General features: G+C 37.0%; 2 protein-coding genes across 2 annotated transcripts in view; one reads left to right on the forward strand and one right to left on the reverse strand.

Moving 5' to 3' along the window:
• LOC149082670 (NPC intracellular cholesterol transporter 1-like) overlaps positions 1-15,478 on the forward strand; it is a 56,322-nt gene extending 40,844 nt beyond the window's left edge. The window contains exons 23-25 of the mRNA XM_089235945.1: positions 1,205-1,318; positions 5,925-6,087; positions 12,500-15,478. Of these exons, the coding sequence (XP_089092071.1) occupies positions 1,205-1,318; positions 5,925-6,087; positions 12,500-12,606 (384 nt within the window). The 3' untranslated portion in view covers positions 12,607-15,478. The remainder of the gene's footprint in view (positions 1-1,204; positions 1,319-5,924; positions 6,088-12,499) is intronic.
• A 3,861-nt stretch (positions 15,479-19,339) lies between these two features.
• Positions 19,340-20,156, reverse strand: Csl4 (exosome component 1 Csl4). Its single transcript, XM_089235946.1, has one exon. It carries the CDS (start codon positions 20,042-20,044, stop codon positions 19,427-19,429), a length of 618 nt encoding a protein of 205 aa, XP_089092072.1. The 5' UTR covers positions 20,045-20,156; the 3' UTR covers positions 19,340-19,426.
• Positions 20,157-21,002: the final 846 nt, after the last annotated feature.

The following is a 21,002-nucleotide window of genomic DNA, read 5'->3' on the forward strand; positions in this document are numbered from 1 at the left end:
GTGTCATTATATCCAAGGTTATTGTATTTTGTTAATGTTGAGAGTGTGGTTCATTAACATTTTTATCTATGGGAAAGGGCCCAGACTAGCTCTTATTAGCGTTATATCAGAGAAAGTTGTAATATCTGAGATCAATGTAACTGCAAGGAAGCCCTCTTAATGGTCACCCCGCAAATGTGGTTTTTCCCATAAATGAGAAGTGACAAAGACCAAGTTTTATTTTAAAAGCTTCAATAAGAACCTTTTTTTACGGTCATTTTTTTTTTGTTCTGGCAGTGTATGTTGCACTTTATACAAGTGCAATCAACTCGACACGCATATAACTTGACTACCCTGGTAACTCAACATCTATCATTGCCATGGTTAGCACAATACCAAATTCACAATGGGGGAAAAATCTCTTAAACTCTCGACACATGACAACCACATCCTACTTAAATTAATTATGATGTATACTGTATTATCACAACTCATTTTCAGAAATCGCCTGTGTGTTGATCTGTTCAAAAAATGTTTGTGGCATTATTCTCATGTTTTTAAAAAATCTGTTTCAATGTTTCTGCCATTTGTTTGTCAATTTATATGTGTCAAAGGTTCTTCTCCACACCTTTGGGTAAGGTTACTTACCATTATTATTCTGTTTGAACTGAAAACTAAACCTATGGACTACGAAAGCGACTAATACATGTAAATGATTTCTGAAATTTTTGAGTGAGAGATGGTCAAGAGAGCTAGATCAGAATGTTTTAAATTAGGAAGAAGCTATTTTGGACAATTGCTCAGCTCATTCACAAATAACATATATTTCTGGCAATCAAAATATTTTTTTCCCACCTAATTCAGGATTATTCTAGGTACAAAAATTTTTCTTTAAAAAAATGCAAATCAAAACATTTTATGACTTAGTAGATGGGGGAATATAGAATTGTTCAACAATATGCAGGCACATATACATGCATGAATGGTTTTTAAAAATCGTTAAAGGTAAGAGAGAAATGAAATAAAACCTCAAAACTTGACAATCCACTTAAGTCTATATCTTTTTTGATTGGGTGTTGAGTTACTGACGTTACGCTGCGTGTATAGATATATTTACATATTGATGCAATTCACCTGTGTGCATAATGCAGTTTTTATTTACAATAATTATTTAAATCTGTTTAATTTATGAAATTTATTACTTTTGTTTCTTTTTCCTTTTTAGTCCGTAGGAATTTCTGTAGAATTTTGTTCCCATATCATCAGATCATTTGCAACTACATCAAATGGCACCCGCGTTGACAGAGCACGTCATGCACTAGCACATTTAGGAAGTTCTGTAAGTTTTTCCCACTCATGCCCGACTTTTTCATCTAGTAAAAATTTCAACACTCATCTTTTTCAGTAAAACTCTAATGAGAGAAGTCCTGAATATGCAAATAAGTTTTTCTTGTGGTTGATCATTTGCTGTGGAATTTTAATCTTATTTGTTGCAGCAAATCTGTATCTTATCATGGTGACTTAATTTTTTTGTTACTGATGGTCTGCATATATATATATACACACACACACAATGAAACCTTACAACAATAACACTCGAAAAAACAATAAATACCTCTAGAACAACATTTTTACTTATTTTACAGAGCATTATTATATCAAGGTTTCACTCAAGGTGGGTGTCATTTTCCAGGAGCCTTAGATGCATGAATTGGAAAGAAATTCATACAAATAGTTCGTACACGGCTTGACAAATTGCAAGTCACTGTGATGATTAATTTGTATTGGTGCCTAAAATTTTCTTTGTATGAGTACTCAACAGGGCCTGATTTCTGCATGGGCCCCAAGATTGGGGGGGGGGGGGAGACAAAATATGAGCAACATATATTCATTGACTAACAAAAATCTTTGACCTTGGTTGCAGAGGCAACCTGTTATTTCAGCTTTGACCAGGCTCACCCCAGATTATGGGATCTAGACTCTCAATAATTAAATTCAATAAATATAAAATCAAATCCAAAATTGATAAATACGCCCTCCAAATGAAAAAATAATGGCATTTCCATTTCCAAGGAAGACCCACAGACTGTGAGGACAGATTTGGTGGGCTTTCCAGAAATTCTGCGATGCTGGTTTGAAAGTCAAACCATTTCATAACTTTGCCCTCATCAATAACACTTAATACATTTGGGATCCCAACACTAATAATATTTTTTCGATTTCCCAATCTCTCATTGTAGTCCTGCCCCCTCCGACTTCCCTCAATCTTCTTCCACCACACCTTTAGGCCTCACCCCCTGAACTTTGCCACCTCAAATTCCCTTGTAGCACCTTAGAAAAATTTCTTCAAAATCGATACTATTAATACAAGAAGCGTCACCAATACAATTCATTCTTTCGAATCCATATTGTTAGTTCATAATCCCAATTTTCTTGCTGTGATTGAAACCTGGTTTCATAGAAATATTAGCAATTTCAAATTCTTACTGCTTAACTACCTTGTGTTTCGTAAAGATAGAAACACCTGGAGAGGGGCCCTTGACCTCGTCTTTAACAGCTCCATTCCTCTTCTTGAAATTTCTTTGGACACCAATCTTAATTGTTGGTGCTGACTGCCGTTGCCCAAACTGCACTCCTATTTCAATATTTTCTCTTTATTTACCCCCTACCCCAGATCTTCTCTGTTTCGTCAAATTGGAATCAATTTTAGATAGATTTTATAATTCAAACCTCCTAATTATAGCTGGTGACTGGAACCTACCCGTAATAGGCTGGCACAAAATGGAGTTCCTCTCGGGTAACAATTTTATTAATAATACATTTCTTTTTCTTTTCCTAAAGTTTAATCTTATTCAAACTATTCTAGAACTGACAAGAATCTTGAACCACTCAAGCTCTACATTAGATCTAATTGCTGTTTCAAATAAAATCCCGGTTTCTAATTTCTCAGTTTTTGATGGCATTTCCGAACACAAAATGCCTTTTGTAAATTTTTCCCTCCATCACTCTCCCTTCCTTTAAACATGCTGCAAAACTCAACTTCAACAAGGTTGACTTGCCACTTTTACGAAATATCCTTCTCACCCATTTCCCTGATTTCATTTCATCTTCCTCCTCAAATGATGTTCATATTCTCTGGAGTAAATTCAAAGCTGTTATCGAAAAATGCAAAGCCTCGGTTTTCATCAAAAATATCTCTTCAAAATGTATCTAACCCATGGATTAATTGTGATATTATCCATTAAAAAAAAAGGAAAATTCGCAGAAATGTCTCCAAACTTAAATTCAATAACTTTTTTCTCTTAGAAATAAAATCTGTCTCTACACGTGACCTTAAAGATCTCATCATTCATCAAAAAAAAATTACCGAACTAACCCTTTACTTCAATACCGTAAAACTTACCCCTCAGAATTTTGGAATTTTCTTCCTAAATCAGCTGGCCCGTCTTCCTCTAAGATTGATAACATAGACCTCACTTCTCACCTTGAAATTCGCCACAGAATTTAATCGGGCTTTTTCCTCTGACCCCACTTCTTCTCAGTACTTCTTTTTCAATTCATTATTCAACTCTAGTCCTGTCTTTTTCACTAAAGCAGGATTTCTGAACCTTTTAAAGAAACTGAAACCCCATTCCACTTGCATCCCAAATCATATTTTCAAATTTTGCGTTGATTTTCTAAATTTCTAATTATTTTTTAATTATCTTCATCTCATTAAACTCATCTAACTTGCCCTCTAACTGGAAAATTAATAAGATTATCCCAATTCATAAATCAGGATCTCTTTCAAGTCCCCTTAATTTCAGACCAGTCGCTATCACCTCTATACTTGCTGCAAGCTTTTTGAGCACTTAGTTGCGGAAATCTGCTCATACCTTGATTCAATAAACTTATTTTTCTCAAATCAACACATCTTTTGATCATCTTTATCAGTAACTACCCTCATTTACCTCTTTTTATGCACAATTTATCAAGCAGTATCGACAAAAACGTCCAAACCGGTATAATTTTCTTGGATTTCTCTAAAGCTTTTGACAGGGGTGCCCCACAATAAACTCCAAAATTTTGACCTGTGTGTTCAACTGCTTAAACGGGTGGAAGCCTTCCTTGCCAACCGCGGTCAGTTTGTTTCCTTCAAGGGCTAGAACTCCCCATTTCTCCAGGTCAAGTCAGGCACCCCTCCGAGGGTTCAGTCCTCTTGCCATTATTATTTTTGATTTATATTAATGATCTTCCTGATTCCATAAATTGCCATATCAGGCTCTTTGCAGATGATTGCACCATCTACCAATCAGTGCACAACAAATCCGACCAAGCATTTCTCCAAAATAACCTTAATGTTGTATTGGAATGATGCTCGTTCTGGCGATTACCCCTTAATTCCTTAAAAACAGTTTTTATAAAAATTATTCACAAAAGACTTTCTCTAAATTCTTCTTACACTATCAGTAACTCTTTAATCACTGAAGTTTCTAATTACAAATTTTTGGGTGTAATTATTTCTGCCGACCTCTGTTGGAGTCTCCATGTTTATTACGTCTTTCATAAGTGTCTCCAAAAACTCTTTTTCTCTTCGTCGAAACCTCAAAAACTCCATGCGTCACCTTAGACATCTCTGCTTCCAAACCCACATCCTTCCTGTATTCTCATATGCCTGTGAAATCTGGGACCCCCATACTCTCTCAAACATAGACAAATTTGAACCTATTCAAAATAAATCTGCCCACTTCATTCGTAACTGTTGGTCATCCTCCGCCTCCATCACTGAACTCAATCGCCAACTCAATATACAACTGCTTCTTATCCGTAGATATATCACTCGATTAGCTTTCCTTTTTGAAATCCTTCATGGCCATTTTCTTATTGATACTTCCAATTTTCTAACTCCAGCTTCCTACTTTTAAGATACAATTAACCATTCACAAAAATTTTAACCGATCGTTGCATCCACAGATTGTTTCAAATTTAGTTTCTTTCCTTGAACAATAACCAGTTTGAACAACCTCCCGTCAAACATTGTTGTACAAAAGTTTCGGATTTCCTTTATAACATCAATTGTCTCTGTCAAACTTCACCACCACATTCCCTTGTATAGGCCTCGGCCAAGCAATATTGATTAAATAAATATCAAAATTGGGGCCCCCTAGTACTGAATTGGAGTCTAAGGACAAATATTTTTCAGAATTCATGTCGGTGTGTCCACACCAACGTGGAAAGGGGTTACCAACACCCAGAAAAGATTATATATATTTTGAACAGTTTTTCTTAGGAGGGGGAAAATGCTCGGCTCCTATTGAATTAAACTGGACTGCTCTCATTAAAAAAAAAATTGGAAGCTTGCTCTACTTAATCCAATGTGGCATCTATGTCAATTTTTATTTTAAAAAATATAGTTTTCTATATATATATATACACCACATATATATATATATTTTTTTTTAGTATAACATACAAACATATATACAAGCATATACATAAACACATTCAACATACACTTTTGACCTAGTTTGTAGAATGCAAAAAAATGGCTAATTATCTAAAGGTTTACTTTTTTTCCTGGAAAGGTGTTTCATACACTGAACCAATTTTTTCTTGACTGTGGTAGACCACAGCACTTACGCCCGTGCAAGAAATAGGCCAAGATAAATACAGTAGATTCAAACTTATGTAAAGTTAGAGAGATTAGACTAAAAGTTTTGCAATATTTGCATGCTAGCATAGTTTTCAGGGAGGGAGTATAAGTCACGTGACCGAAGCAAAAAAAAAATCACCTTTGCAAAATTCATAACCACAGAAGTTTTTCCAATTTATATACCTTAGTTTGTAATATTCATGTTTTTTATTTCACACAATGATTTGATACAACCAGGAGTTTCGAAAACTTTTAGCATTGATATTTACTGATACAAGTAGTAATTATTTCTTTTCATGTTGTTGCATTGCAGGTTTTATCTGGGATCACTTTAACAAAGTTTGCGGGCATTATAGTTCTTGGATTTTCCAAGTCTGAGATATTCAGGGTTTTCTACTTTAGGATGTATTTTGGTATAGTGGTTATAGGAGCTTGCCACGGTCTCATATTTCTTCCAGTGATGCTGAGTGTTATAGGTGAGTCTATTTTCATATTGTTTATGTGTGAAAATTAAAATTCTAAAATATTATGATGTAGTTGTCGATATTTTGCAATATTTAATATTCATCATAATGAATATTAAGTTTGATTTTCCCTGTGAAACTTCAGCAGCTCCTAGAGGAGTTGTGCCATACAGTTTGGAATCATATGCTAGTAGATTAGTAAAATGATGATATGCTAGAATGATGAGTTCACAAATGCAGTGAAATATATAGTCCTTTCTATCAAGTAAATTATGAGCCAGGAAAAGAAGAAATAGTAGAATCGCTACAGAACGTGACAGGTAGTTTTATCATGTGTAGGTATGGAAATGATTAGTGTTTTGTTAGAATTGTGCCAAAATTACCGCCACCAGAGGGCATGAGAGTACTCCCATTGCTGTTTAAAATGGTCTCAGAGCTGCTATTGAATACTGTACCTCTGTTTATACTTGACAAGCTATTGCTGATTGCAGAAGATGCCTCAGAGACATATTCTGACATGTTTTATGCAACTCACCGATTTTGAACAAGGTCACATCAATGGGATTGAAACATATCAAACAGGTTCTGGACACACTAGGTGTCAATCGCAAATGCCATATTCATCCGGGAACCGTTTCTCACACCCGACCATTTCCAGACAGAAAAAAAAGGTTTGTTCTCACTCCATCGTTTGATGTTGTGTCATTTACAGCTCAATATTGCCGCCATCATTTCCAGGCCTGTCGGAAGCAATGAATCATATCCAGTGATAGTCTTCAGCTATGCATCATGATTCTGGTTTTGCTTCTAATGATGGCTGTGTTCAAGTACGGTGCCCCAGTGTTCTCTGGGCGAATCCTGCTTATTCTTTGGAAGGACATTGGGCCTCAGCTGCAGATGTTCTGGTCTGGGCAGGGCTCGGCACGGGTCACTTTTTCCCCTAAAAGTCACTTTTTTAGAAGCTGGTCACTTTTATTACTTATTTTCGGGCCCAGGTCACTTTTTCCACTTTTTTTAGCAAAAAAACCTCGGTCTCGCGCGCTTTTCGGCTGTCAGTGTTTTTCTTTTCTTCAAGGAGGAACTTTACCGGTTCAAGGTCGCTAATTTTCTCCCTCCCTTCATTGAACTATGATCGTACAATGAACCCCTATATATATATATGAAGGCATCTTTATCTTCCCGGGAGCATGCCGTGTGACGTCAGCATAACTTGATTTCAAGGCGCTTGGAAAGAAAGCTCCTTATAGTTAAGAGTCGTCATTTTATGGAAAAGCTGGTCTGAAAAAAATAGCGTAAAAGGCATATTTACAACAAAGAATTTTTTCCCCTCCTCTACTACCATTCTTTCTTATTTCCCCACTCGTTCTTTCATTTTCATCTTATTTTAAAATTGATCCTTTATTTTATTTGTTTTAAAAAGTTTTAGTCCTAAGGGCCGAATTCCTTTCTTGGAGCATCGAGCAAGTTACATTTGTTGTTTGTTCTATCGTTACTTTCATTAATTTTTTTAAATATTTGAAATGACGATTTAAAGGCTTATTTACATTGAGCGAGTTTATAAAGAGAGCCCGTGCAGAAACTAACTTACGCGCAGCGGGAGAATACCAAAGCGCGCTTATTAAAGATGCGTACTATTAATACGTATTAAGCGTATTATTAGTACGCTTTGGAGAATACTCTTGTATCTGGCCAACGTTAAAGAAGCTCACAAGTATTTTGAATTTACTTACAATAAAAAAAAATATCATCTGACTGAAAATCACGATCTATTTAGAAATAAAATTTGTACTATTTTTCTAACTGGATTTAAATCTCAGCAAGAAACCGTAGCCCCAGATATGATCGAAAGGAGAACTATTTATGAAAAGATCACAGAATCCTGCAATTCAACGTTTATGGAAGGATGACGTCACTCTCTGCTACCATACGAAGGTTTTTAACAACTGGCTGTTGCGAAGATATATTTTGGAGAGAGAGAAAATTCAACTGCCCCTGCTGGGAATCGAACCCACGTCCTTTCACTTTCCGGTTGAATTTTCTCTTTCCAAAATATATCTTCGCAACAGCCAGTTGTTAAAAACCTTCGTGTGGTAGCGGAGAGTGACGTCATCCTTCCATAAGTCGCCATCTGGTGGCAACGTCAGCAGTTGTGAGCTTGGCCTGAGTCTGGTCTGGCCGTCCATGTACGGTCCTTTTCAGTGTACACGAGCTCCAAGGAAAGATTGAGAGATTCAATGCCTCTGTAGTCTAGTGCATTCACCCGGAAAGTGAAAGGACGTGGGTTCGATGCCCCGTAGGGGCAGTTGAATTTTCTCTCTTTCCAAAATATATCTTCGCAACAGACAGTTGTTAAAAACCTTCGGATTCAACGTTGAGTTTAACCAAATCAGATGAAAATTGGTCATCAGGCTGATGAAAACTCAGTTAACGTGCATGCGAGCCGTACATAGAGGCGGATTTAACGGTGGGCACACCGACCGCGCCTTTGGCCCCTACTTTATACTTTTTTTCTAATTTAAGGGGCGTAATATTAATTTTTTTTTTAATGCCCGGGCCGTCAACAGCTGACCTTTATCCGCTTCTGGTCGTAACTTAATTTAGAGCATCTTCACGATGCTGATTGTTGACTTAATATCGACATATTGCGCTTCATTCTCGGTGTTGTGTAAAAAAAATCCCCTTTTCAGACCTCGGAAGTTATTACAACGTTTTTGTCTCGAGTCGCTGTTATGACCGCAATAGGAGAGGGCGGGGTCTGGTTCCACGGGTGTTGAACGAGGAAGGGTGCCGAGTTTACTCTTTTTTCCGTTATTAAAAATGGATACCGGCCCCGGGCGATAGTAAATTTTCGTTCGTACTTGCGGCCCGGGTTGCTACATACTGTGATCAAATCCAAAACTGGGGGGGGGGGGGCAATGCCTCAATTGGAATTTTTGATGGAATGGTATATTTAAGAAAAGGAAATAAATTCCTTTGCAAAATTATCGAATTTCACAGTGAAGGGGCAGTAAAATTACATTTCCCCTCCAGAAAAAATATCCTATTACGGCCATAGTAAATCGAGTGCCCCGGGTGGGGGCGAATTCACTGTTTTTGTTCTTTGAAAATTACGGGAGGAGTCCGAGCTAACGTGGTGACTTTTTTTCGCGCTAAAATAGGTAGCCCTGACGGCAGCATCCATAAACTCTTATCAACCGCACTTATAAACCCTGTATGTCGTTGATTCGATTTTTGTGTTCATTTTATCCTAATTTTCCGTGTTTCCCGATATATTTCTATCGATTTTCGCATATTGTCGCATATTTGGTTGATTCATGTTATAAATTATATATTTTTTTGTAATTTTATGTTCCCTTTGTCAGCCATCTTGAATTGACTGCCGCAAAACAGCGATTGGTTGGCGCGGCGCGGAAAAAAGCCACGTTGGTGCTTACAAGGTTCATGGGAAATTTACCGGGGAAGACCGCGGAGTCTTTTCTGTTAAAAATTACGGGGGGAGGGGGGGGGGCAAAATTATATTGTTTCTGGGTAAAGTAGTAAATGTTTTTTTTGCAGGGGTGTATGTTGTGTGTAAAAAAAAAAGGAAAATATATATTTAAAAATTTTTCTCTCAAAAACCAAACAATTTCAAAACTGATTTGTTTTCTCCCTCACCCAAGGGCAGTATTATTTTGGAGCCTCCTCCGCCTGTAAAAGAGTAGACCCACCCACCCTTCCCAGTCCAGCCATAGGTGCAGATAGACTTGAAGGTCTTAGAGGTGCGGCAGATGACAATTGATATACATCATGTATACATCAGTAGGCTCTGCCATTGACGTTGGGGGGGAAGGATGGATTGCCTTCCCTCAACGTATAAGGGGCCGTTCAAGTATTACGTAAGCAAATTTTTAGCCATTTTTGACCCCCTCCCTCCCCCCCTTGTCAGCAAAATTTCGTCATCAGCTCTGCCCCTCTGAATCCTAACTCATATTTTCATAAAGGGTGGTTGATGACGTAAGCATTATCGAAATCCCCCTCCCCCTTGTCATCAAAAGTCAGCAAGTCAGAAACCCCCCCTCCATCGATGATGACGTAATACTTGAACGGCCCCTAACAATTAAAATAATTTAGTTAGTTTAATAATTTAAATAATTTATTTAATTCAGTAGTTAAGTCAAGTAATATTTTAATTTAATAATTTAAAATAATATTGTTAAAAATGTGATTTTAGTTTTTTTTTAAATCAACAAATAAATCATTATAGTAAATTTCTTAAAATTTGTTGGAAGATATTATACAAACCTAATTATGTAAATCAATTTGTACTAATTAAAAAAAGTTTGAGTACATTTTGTATACTGTCATTCATAGTATAACATAATGAAAAATTCACTAGAATGTAGATGGGACAAATTCTCTCATCAAATTTCGTGTTATTTCATTTTTTTTCCTTCTTTGAATGTGAAAATTTTTTCCCGTTTTGAAGTTTTTCCTGCTTAAATTGATTTTAAGATGGGTTGTGGATAGCAATATGGGCCATTCAAGTATTACATAAGCAAATTTTTAGCCATTTTTGGCCACCCCCCCCCCCCCGTCAGCAAAATTTCCTCATCAGCTCTGCCCCCCCCCCCCCCCCGAATCCTAACTCATATTTTCATAAAGGGTGGTTGATGACGTAAGCATTATTCAACCTCCCCCCTTGTCATCAAAAGTCAGCAAATCGGAACCCCCCCCCCTCCCATCGATGATGACGTAATACTTGAACGGCCCCTATGGGGGGGGGGGGGAAAGGCATTACTACTGTTACTTAGAAAGGATGTAATGTTACTCTCTCACACATAGTTGTTGATAAATTTGATAAGTTATTCAAAACTTTTCTGGTTAGCAGAATGCATTCGAGTTTGATTTATTTCACACTACTATATGTAAAAAAAACAATTTCGATGAGCTCCATTGAAATACAAAGTTTAGTGAAAACTAGATTCAATTTCAATTCATTCAATTTGGTAATAATAAAAATTCATTGTCCATTTGGTCTCTTTCTAAAATTATTTTGGTCACTATTGGGTCACTTTTTAAACACTTTGGTCACTATTTGGTCACTTTTTTAAATATTTTGGTCACTATTTTCACTAGTTTTGAGGCCATGATCCGTGCTGAGCCCTGTCTGGGGATCCATAACTTATGACAACTGGTGATGTCTAATCGTGATGCAAGAAACCATAACTGCTCAACGATATATCCAGGAAGTCTTGCAGCCATGTGTTTTACCAGTTGTGGCAGGGCTTCTCCAGCAGGTTTTTTTCAGCATGATGATGCTTGTCTAAATATGGCAAGCATCATATATTGTTGTTATTTAGTTTATACATCTGGCAAGACGTTCTCTAAAATGTCTGTGTCAAGTTTAAACCCTTCCTTGCCTGCTAATTGAGCATATATGAGACATGACTTCATCAACCTTTGAGGAGGCAGGAAATAGATACAAATACAAATACAAATACAAATACAACGCCACAACAGGCAAATTGCCCAACGAGGTGGCTGACTTAAGAATATCATGGATCCCCGAGCCCCTACCTACTACTGCTACACCACACATGAACCCCCCCCCCCCCGCGGAACCCCCCAACGAATCGGTACATGCGGGAATGTGCGTGTACGTGTAGTGCAACCTGACGTAAAGTTTGTTTCTGTGTAATGCTTGTTATGTGTAGTGCTGTCATCTGCCCCCAGTTTTACTAACTATGAGTGAAGTGTTATGGTTGAATGATTTACCGTTGTAGGACTGTTGCTCTCTGTGGCGAGACTTTTTAACGGGGAGATCGGCTCGCATTTGCGCCTTGAAGTTGGGAACCACAGAAAACCAACTTCAGCCGACCACCACTGTGGGGTTCGAACCCGGATCCTCGCATCACGAGTCCGTGCAGTTGCATCAGGTGTATGGACAAATCAGCCTCAGAACAATGTACAGAACCTGTTTGAATCTGTCAGACTGTGTCTTTTCTAGTAGTTCATGAGATACAGTAGAGATTTTATAATCTAGCCATGCACCAGTCCAGCCCACCCAGTAATTTGAAATTTCTAGGCGAGTTTTCTTCGAGCGTAGAAGAGGAAAACCTGTCGCTGCATGTCTGTGCACAGAAGTTTTATATTATTTAGTCTTTTTTAATTAACTTCCAGTAATCCGACAATTTTGGTTATCTTCATACTCTGATCTGATATGTGCCGGATTGGTGAGTCTACTGTACTTGTGTTTTTCCTTGTCATTGTACTGTTTTCTACAATAAATGACCATTTTGTTCTGATATTGTGATAATCTATACATTGCAATATGAAAAATTAGAATTGTCAAGTTTCCTTCAAATACAAACTTTTTTATTGGTGCATTTATTTTTTTGGGATCGGAAGTATATTTGTTCACAGATTAATATTCTTTTCCTTTCAGGTCCTTCCGCAAGAAAACTGTATCACATGAAAAATTTGAAACCACAGATTTCTGTTGATGCAAATATTGACAATGATCATCCTCCTACAGATACAATATATGATTGACAGCCAAGCATCTGCAGGAAAATGTAGTGCGTGGCTGCCTGTTATCTGATGTGCTGGCTAAGTCATACTTGTGTGTGCAACATGCTGTGATAAACTAAATAGATTAATAAGTCACGTTAGTATTTATTATTTTGCATCACTCAATGTGTGGAAAAAAACAGTTTTAATCGTTTTGTTTTTGTATTTTTATTTTCATGACTTGTACAGTTTAGATAACATTAAATATTTGTCTATAAAATATTGTTATTATGTTAAAAAACCCAAGAAAGAAACTTTCCTATTGAATAATTTTTTTAAATATATGAAAATGATGTGATTGAGCTTATTTGTCAATACCGACTTTTATAATGAGAGTATATGCAGGCAGCATAAGAAAGCCTTTTCAACCTGAAATAACGTGTGTGTGGTATACCTTACCTGTATAGTGAAGTGACTGTGCCCAATCAGATGCAACAAACAGCAGCACTTAAAATTATGATTGGGGAAAATTTAAATTTTTGCACATGTCCCCGCAATGTAAAAAACAAAGAAAACATATTCCTATATTGTACCAAAATAAATTCACCCTGTAACATTCAGATTAAAATTCTCGAAGATATAGGTGATTTAAATTCCTTGATTTACGCAACTTTTTCAGTCGCAGTGTTCTCTCATAGATTTGGTTGTTTTATCACGTTAAAACTTATAAAAATTAAGAATTTCAATCAGATATCTTGATGAATTTTCATCCAAATGTTATGGGATCAATTCCTCCCTATCCAGTCTCTTGGCTATTACGTCGTACCGATTTTTGATTTAATTATTTCAATTTTTGAAAACTGATTAGTAATTATTGCAATTATTATATATCTTTTTGTTGTTGATGTTTTAAAAACACAGTTGAGAACATGATATGAAATCAGTTTCAATGTATTCATAAAAAAATTTTAATCAAGAAAATATATTTTATTAGCTTCAAACTTCTGAAAAAGGCGAAAAAAATGAGGAATCAATTGGCCAGATGACTGGCTATATAATAGAGAAAGAGAGGTGATTGACATTTTTTGGATTGGGTGCCACGTACAAATTTCGATTTTTAAATTCCCAGATTAATATTTGAAGTGCTGTGTTTGTTACATCTAGTCGAGTTAAGTCAATTTTTTATTACAGTATTTTCTAAACATTTTTGTTTGCAAGTTATTTCAGGTCAGAAGAACTTTTCTACACAACCTGTACTATGAATGTGTAATATATGGAAACAAATTTCTGATATAGATGTTTTTTGTATAGCCGTCAATTTCATAAAAACAAAACCGTTCGGGGGAAAAAAATTCTATACTCTATATTGTTTATGTATTCAGTTTGTATGGTGTATTCAGCCATTTTGTTTTTAAAATAGAAAATTTCCATTATGTTAATGATACTCTTAGCAATCCGTAGGATTTATATGGCTTTGTCATTATATGTATTTGAAAATTTTCCGCTCTTGGTGCTGCCCCTTATGTTTTTTGTTGTTATGTAGCTTTGTTGTTTTCCAGTGGCAAAGTTCTGGAGTTCGTTCATTCATTCATGCCCCTTATGTTGGGCTATTTTTTCTTTTCTGTGTCTTCTATGGTGCTTACGTGACAAAATAATGTAATTATCTTTAAACAAACCTACAAAAATTACTTTTTATGTTCAACTCAACACCTTATTATATCCAGTGCAGCTTTATTCAGTAAGACTGATCATCCACCAAAAACTACTATGAGCAATAACAGCTTCCAATAGATGACCAGCCTAAAACCTTCGTATAATGCAGATCCCTTCCAATGCTACTCTCTCTAAAATGGCAGTTTTTAAAAAAAAAACATGGCAGCATAGTTGGTAAACAGTATTACTCGTTACTAAGCCACCCCACTTGGTATTTAAGTATTAAATTGGAAAATAAGCATCATTTTAAGTTATTTAGCATGAAAGTACTTTAATTTCATTAAATATCGTAACTCTTTACTATCTTGAGAATTACAGATGATTATTAAGTGAAACCAAAAATAAATCGCATAAATATTGATAGTAATCATTCTTATTGAGACTGAATCAAATTTATTTATTAATACGTAAGGTGCATAGAAAGTCTCTGATCCTAGAGGCGTATATCCAGATAGAAAAAGTATCCAAATAATTTGTAGATGTCAGATATATCATTCATACAGCAAAGATATAGTTGTTGAAATATAATTCTATTTTTGTACTGACACCCTGTCTTCAAAAACCCGTTTAGAAAGACGTTGCCCTGTCTCTCCCGCGGCCAGGTTTTTAAGTGCAACAATTGCCAAGATATTTTTGAATTGAAAAAATCAAAGAAAAGGTGGAAAAGAACTGTGTAAGCTAAAATGAACATGCTTATTATGCTGTTCTTTCCCACCTTTTCTCTGCTTTTTGAATTCAGATATCTCGGCAAAACACTTAGAAACGTGAAACTTTTGTTAGCCTCGGGAGAGACGGAAACAATTTTCTAATTGGGTTTGTGACGACGGTGTTTGCATAAAAAGTTGATTTTTCTTATTTTAATAACTTATACAACCCCTTGCAATATTAATGAAGGTTATCTGCAAAGAAATATCCACATATCGTGTATTTAGTACAAAAAGAAAATCTTGGAGGTTGTTACAATGAAGCTCATTTGTTTCAAGTATTAACTAAGGTTATTTATATATTGCTCAGTTCTGTATAATTTTTCTTTTTTTTAATCTATATATATTGATCTGTTTTATGTTTCGATGCTTGTAATTTGTCAGAATTTATTGTAAATTATCATTATTTTATCTAATATAATAATTTATTTTGGAAGACTTCTTGTGCTTGTAAAAAAAAAGTATTATGTTTAATGAATTTTAAATAAACTTTTTTTTAAAGAAAACTGCTTTTTTCAAATATTTTGTGGCTGGAACATATTGATTTGATGACAAATGATGATGATACTGTTTTGAAATAATTATCAAAGTGGAATATATTTTTATGAATGCATGCAGTTTAAATACTGTAGACTCCCGATTATCCTGCATTTATGGGATCGGAAGTATGTCAGAAAATCAAAATCGTTGGATAGAATATTGTCATAAGGATAAAATATGGAATTAAAGCATTTGACCAAACAATGGTCTATGCATCAGGGAAATACCTTCTCTGCATGAATTGCAGCTGCATAAAGGCACATAGCAATTGTATCTGTTGATTTCTATAAGAATCTACTTTAGGAACGTGTAACAGAAGCTATCATGGAATGCTTTTCAGTCAAAAAGCTGATTTTGGGGGGGAAAACAACAAAATTTTTTGGCTGAACACTTCAATTATTGGTATATGTACTGCTCACATTTTTGTGGCACCAAAGTAATTTTCTGCATGCGAGGGCTTATTAGACTGGGACCTACAATTTATTGCCATTTCCGAGAGAATGACAGCCTTTTTTATACTCATTGAGAGGTTGGTGCGTTAACCCCTTGATGTGGGACTCCCTGCCATAGCAATCTTATTCTGTGGTCATGTTAGCATTTTTTTGTTGTACTCATGTCAGGAAAGTTTTCTGACAAGGACGAACATCCTTTGGTACTTTAGGGGAGTATTTATCGACCTGGGCCACCATGCCCATACATATGCATTTGATTTTACAAACTTCTAATTTACCAACTAAGACTTTTTCACAAACTAGTCCTCTGGTTCCGAACAAGAAGCTATAACTTTAAATAAACATCTTTTCTGTGTATGAATTAATTTCTTAAGTCTGCTTACATTCCTAAAAATGAACATCAACTGTATAGGCTGTCTATCATTATGGTAAAGTCATGAAATGAGGAAAAGGTCCTGAACGTCAAGAAAAAAATCACAAAATAAGGTCACAGCTTTTTTTTCTGCAAACTGATTTTTTCTTCTTTTCTACACACAACATTCATTCATTCAATTAAGCACAATTTCAGTCTATTGCCATAGGCAATCTATTACAGATTGGGTTGTGCCGGAAGGGTGTGTGTAGGTATTAAATCTTGATGAAATGTTTCATTTTGCAAGTAAAAGAGCTTTTCTGCCAGATAACAAGTGTTAAATTGCCGTCAATGTCACCAGATTTTCCTTTGTGCATGTGGTATACACTCTACTGTATAAAGAAAATTAAGTCCTATCCCATAGAATGTGTTGGAAACCGTCATTCTTTTCTTTTAAACTATATCTCATACTACCTCGCATCTGTTCATCACAACATGAGTGTCTATTACTTGATGGTTGCCATGTCAAAAAATTATAACTCTGACTTGCTTGGTAAAACTTGGTTAGGCATTTTATCAATGTGTTTCCAGTAACTGCGATTTGGTATTATACTATTCAGCAGCAATAACTCATTTAATCTTGTCTTTTTTTTTGCTTGAAAAAGACTCAGAATTGTTGTTAAAGGACTTGAGAGGGTTGTTTCAATTCAATGTGATCTTTTCTTTTATCATTTTTGGTACTGGTGGGAAAAACCAGCACCAAAATCCCATTGGTGTGATTCAGAGCCCTTCCTATTCGTGCTTGATAATTTAAATTTTTTAAAACAATCCATATTATATCCCAACCTTATTTTTTTTAAGGTTAAATCCCAATATGTGATGTACCTTTTGGTTGCCAAGTTTCCAACTACCTCCAATGATTTGCCATCAACATGATCTTCCCTGGTGCTTTTTAAACACGTGTGTTCCAATTGACCCGCCAGTAACCCTAGCAAATAGCACCAATGGTCTGATGATAAAAGAAATACTTGTCAAACAGTATACCATGTATTGGCAATTTGAATTTTTAATGACTTGGTGGGAGAATGACCATTTGCTCGAGTAGTTTTTGTAACTGCTGAGAAAGGTATAGGTCACAGGTTCTGAAAATTTTCCCACTTGCAGTGCCCCTTTCCCTAAGCAATGCTTATCCGCAGCTCCCCAGAAGTTTAACAAAGGTATCTCTTTGGAAAACCTTTGTCGTGGTGCCCCTGACAAAGATTGGTGCCACACAGTTTGAGAACCCTGGATGTAGGTTGACTATATTATTGAATTGCGATCAAGGGAGAATGTTGATTTGGTTTATTGCACAAGGGGTACTACTATTCTGTGAGTGTTATTAATATTTGTATGTAAAAATTGCTAATAACATTACAAGACAAATCCTAGCTGCTAGGGCGATAAAAAGACTGAAATTGGCACGAAGTGTAATTTTAAATATAAGGTTACTTTAAATATAAGAATTGAAGTCAGAGCATAAAATTATGCCAGCTAGCAGGGCTACATTGAAGGACCGGACACACCCTTCACATCTCTCAGAGAGATATCAGTGTTCCCAAAAGATGAATGTGTTTGGAAATTTTATTAAATAACAAGTGACAAAGAGCTGCTTCTGACAAAGGCAATAAAAGTTAATTGATTTGTGGCTTCTACAACTGAATATAACGCTATCATGACTTCAAAATATAGATTTAGGGCAATCTGGCCCAATAAAAATTAATCTATAAATCTCGCAAACAACACTCGTTGGTCATGTCTTGGTGCTGGGAGCGCCCTTAAGACTCTGTGAACAATTTGTGCTAAATGGCAACCTAGGATGATGACATTCCACTCCTGGTTACATAGTTCAGGTTGTTGCACACATAATGTCCGTTCTCATTCGGATTTAATGTGTCTTCATTCGTCTATTTATGTCACACAAAAAAAAAAAAAATTCATATATGCGTAGATCTGCTAGGATTATATTATAGCAGGGCTGTGTAACTAGATACTTCTTTTGCCAGGACAAACATGCATTTCGGCCCTCTGGTGAAATGCAGGAGCAGCACTTGAAGGGTGAATTGGATGCCCCATCTAGTCCATAGCTGTGGCCCTGTCTGCTGGCATGGAAAAGGATCCTCCCTAAAGGCCTGTATGTTGCATCAAGTAATTCAATAGTTAGGTCAGAGTAGTTTTAAAATGTATGTAGATGTTACAGGCTGCTTACATTCCGTTAAGTTGACAAGTAGATAGAATCCAGGGTTTTTTTTTTCCAGTTAAGTTGGTCCCTTATCAGGGCTGGACAAATCCCAAGTCACCATGGCGACTAAAAAATTAGAATTCACGCCTAATATTTCTTATGTATAACTTAATTGAAGTTGAAGGACACCACAACATTATCAGAAATTATGTCATCATGTTCGCTAGCATGTAAAAAAAGGCCCCTAAGCCTTGGACAAGTAAAAACAAAAAAAAACCCTACTATTTTGGATTGATTTTATCAAGAGAAACAAATGCTTGGTTACAATGAAATTTTGCTGGCGTCTAAATTTATTTTTTCTTTTTGATTTGTCAAGCCCTGCCTCATGCGGCATTTTCATTTAAGAGAATGGTAAATTCAAACATTTGCCATCTTTATTTCAAAATGTGGCAGCACGAACATGAAACGATCACAATTCTAACAACACAAATGCACTGGGGTTATGCATGTGCATAGTCACATAATGCTTTCCGAAATTCTGCAGTGGAATGTGTACTAGGTACATGCACCGTTAAAAAATAAGTAGTGGGCACAGCCAGCCTCCTATTATCCAATGAGCATTTGCTACTTGATTATGTATGTTAGAACAGATTTCAGTATTCGGCGACTTACAAACTCAAATACACCATTTTGGACCGATTTTGTCAGGAGAAAAAATGCTTGGCGCCTGAATTTATTTTCGATTAGTCAATTCCCATATATTTATACGACCATACATATATAAGAAACTTATATGTTTGAAGTTTATTAAGCAAAATTTATTTTTAAAACACAATGAAGTATCACTATGGTCGAAATCTATATTCATGTCCGAAGGTTCGTGTCATTTCTTGCTTTTCTCAGACTTGACCGAAAAGTTACTCGTGACGATTCTGGCGACTTTCCTGTGCTCCTTGGCGAAGGTCTTCGTGCATATCATTTCGGTCCAACTCGCCGGTACCATATCGTGACCGGCTTCGCTTTTGGCCAGCACGACACCCAGCTCGTTCTCGGCCGTCGACAGCAAGTACCACTGGCCCGTTCCGATGGCTTTGACCCTCGCCAAGATGACGTCCCCGGATCTGAAGCTCTTCTGCATCTCGACCTTATCTTTCTCCTTCTCGCGGACGTCCTCCCTCCGGACCATGCCGCGGAACGGCTCCTTCAGGTTGGCGTCGTTTATGCAGAGGATGGCGCACCTGCAATACCTCCTCCGCACGCTCGTGACCCTCGCGGTGACGATGTCGCCGACGGTCGGGAGGGCGACGCGCTTCGAGCCCCGATCGACTTCTACGACGGTGTCTTCGACTCCTTCGTTACTGTGGTGACGGACGAAGCCGACGAGACTCGAATAGATGAAGTCTCCCAGAACGTAGGTCCCGCTCCCCGGAGTTTTGCGGTCTTTAACGGACGCCAGGCACTGCCCGGGCAGCACGAAACAACACTCTTCGGGAAAAGACATTGTCGATAATTTGGAGTGTTCGTTAAACACGCTGCTCGTTAGACATGGAGGCGACTGGATGTACACACGTACGGCTTTGACTTCACGAATTCGGGCGACTGACTATCTTGATATCATTACACAGGACATTTGGTTGCAAGACCACTTTCGGATTAAACTGAGTCAACAGATGTTGCGCCATCTGGTGGCAGAAGCGTTCGTGACGTTGCGGTCTCATTTTTGCATTTGATGTGATGAATGGCGTTTTCTTCTGCAGAAAACGGAAGGTTGCCGATCAAAAATCAAAATGCTGGACACGTGTTTTTCGGAGAGCGTTCAAAAAAGATGGAAGCACAAACATAGGCGTAAAGTTATTGGAAATATTGGGGGGGGGGGGCCTCAAAACTAGTATGAGATAGTGACAAACGTTGTGTGTGGGGGGGGGGTGAGCAGGGCCCTTAGGCTGGGACTTTTGGCCGGCCTCTCAGAGAAGACTTTTCACGGGGCCCCTAAAAGAGAATTTATAGCGTGAAAAACCAAAAATGACGAGAGTCGTCCCGAGCCCAGACTGGACACAACCCGGGCTCTGTCCCCAGGGCTGGAACGTTGTCAGCCCCACCCTTGTGGCGGCCACGACGCAGATGCAAGTTAAGTTTACGCCCATGTTGATTAGAAAGAAAGTTTGAAGAGAATACCACTTGCTTTTCTTTCAACAGATGACGCCACTATAATAAAAAAGCTTTCTGTGGTTCCTTGCATCATGTTTAAAATTACCAGATCCGCAACTTCAAAATGACGAAGCAAGCTTGTGTCACTCTGGTAACTACTTATTTATTCCAGTTCACAACAGATGGTGCCACTGTACTTTAAAAAAAATCTCTAGTTTTCCAATCAAAACTGAAGCGCTATTACTAATTTTGTCTCAGTTTTGACCAAAGCTGCATTAAGAGTCAAGGGTTGTCGGGAAACTTAGAAATGA

This window comes from Pholcus phalangioides, unplaced genomic scaffold, assembly GCF_987345545.1.
Source record: "Pholcus phalangioides strain wild (caught in Gottingen) unplaced genomic scaffold, Ppha-v1.0 ptg000009l_1, whole genome shotgun sequence".
Classification (NCBI taxonomy): domain Eukaryota; kingdom Metazoa; phylum Arthropoda; class Arachnida; order Araneae; family Pholcidae; genus Pholcus; species Pholcus phalangioides.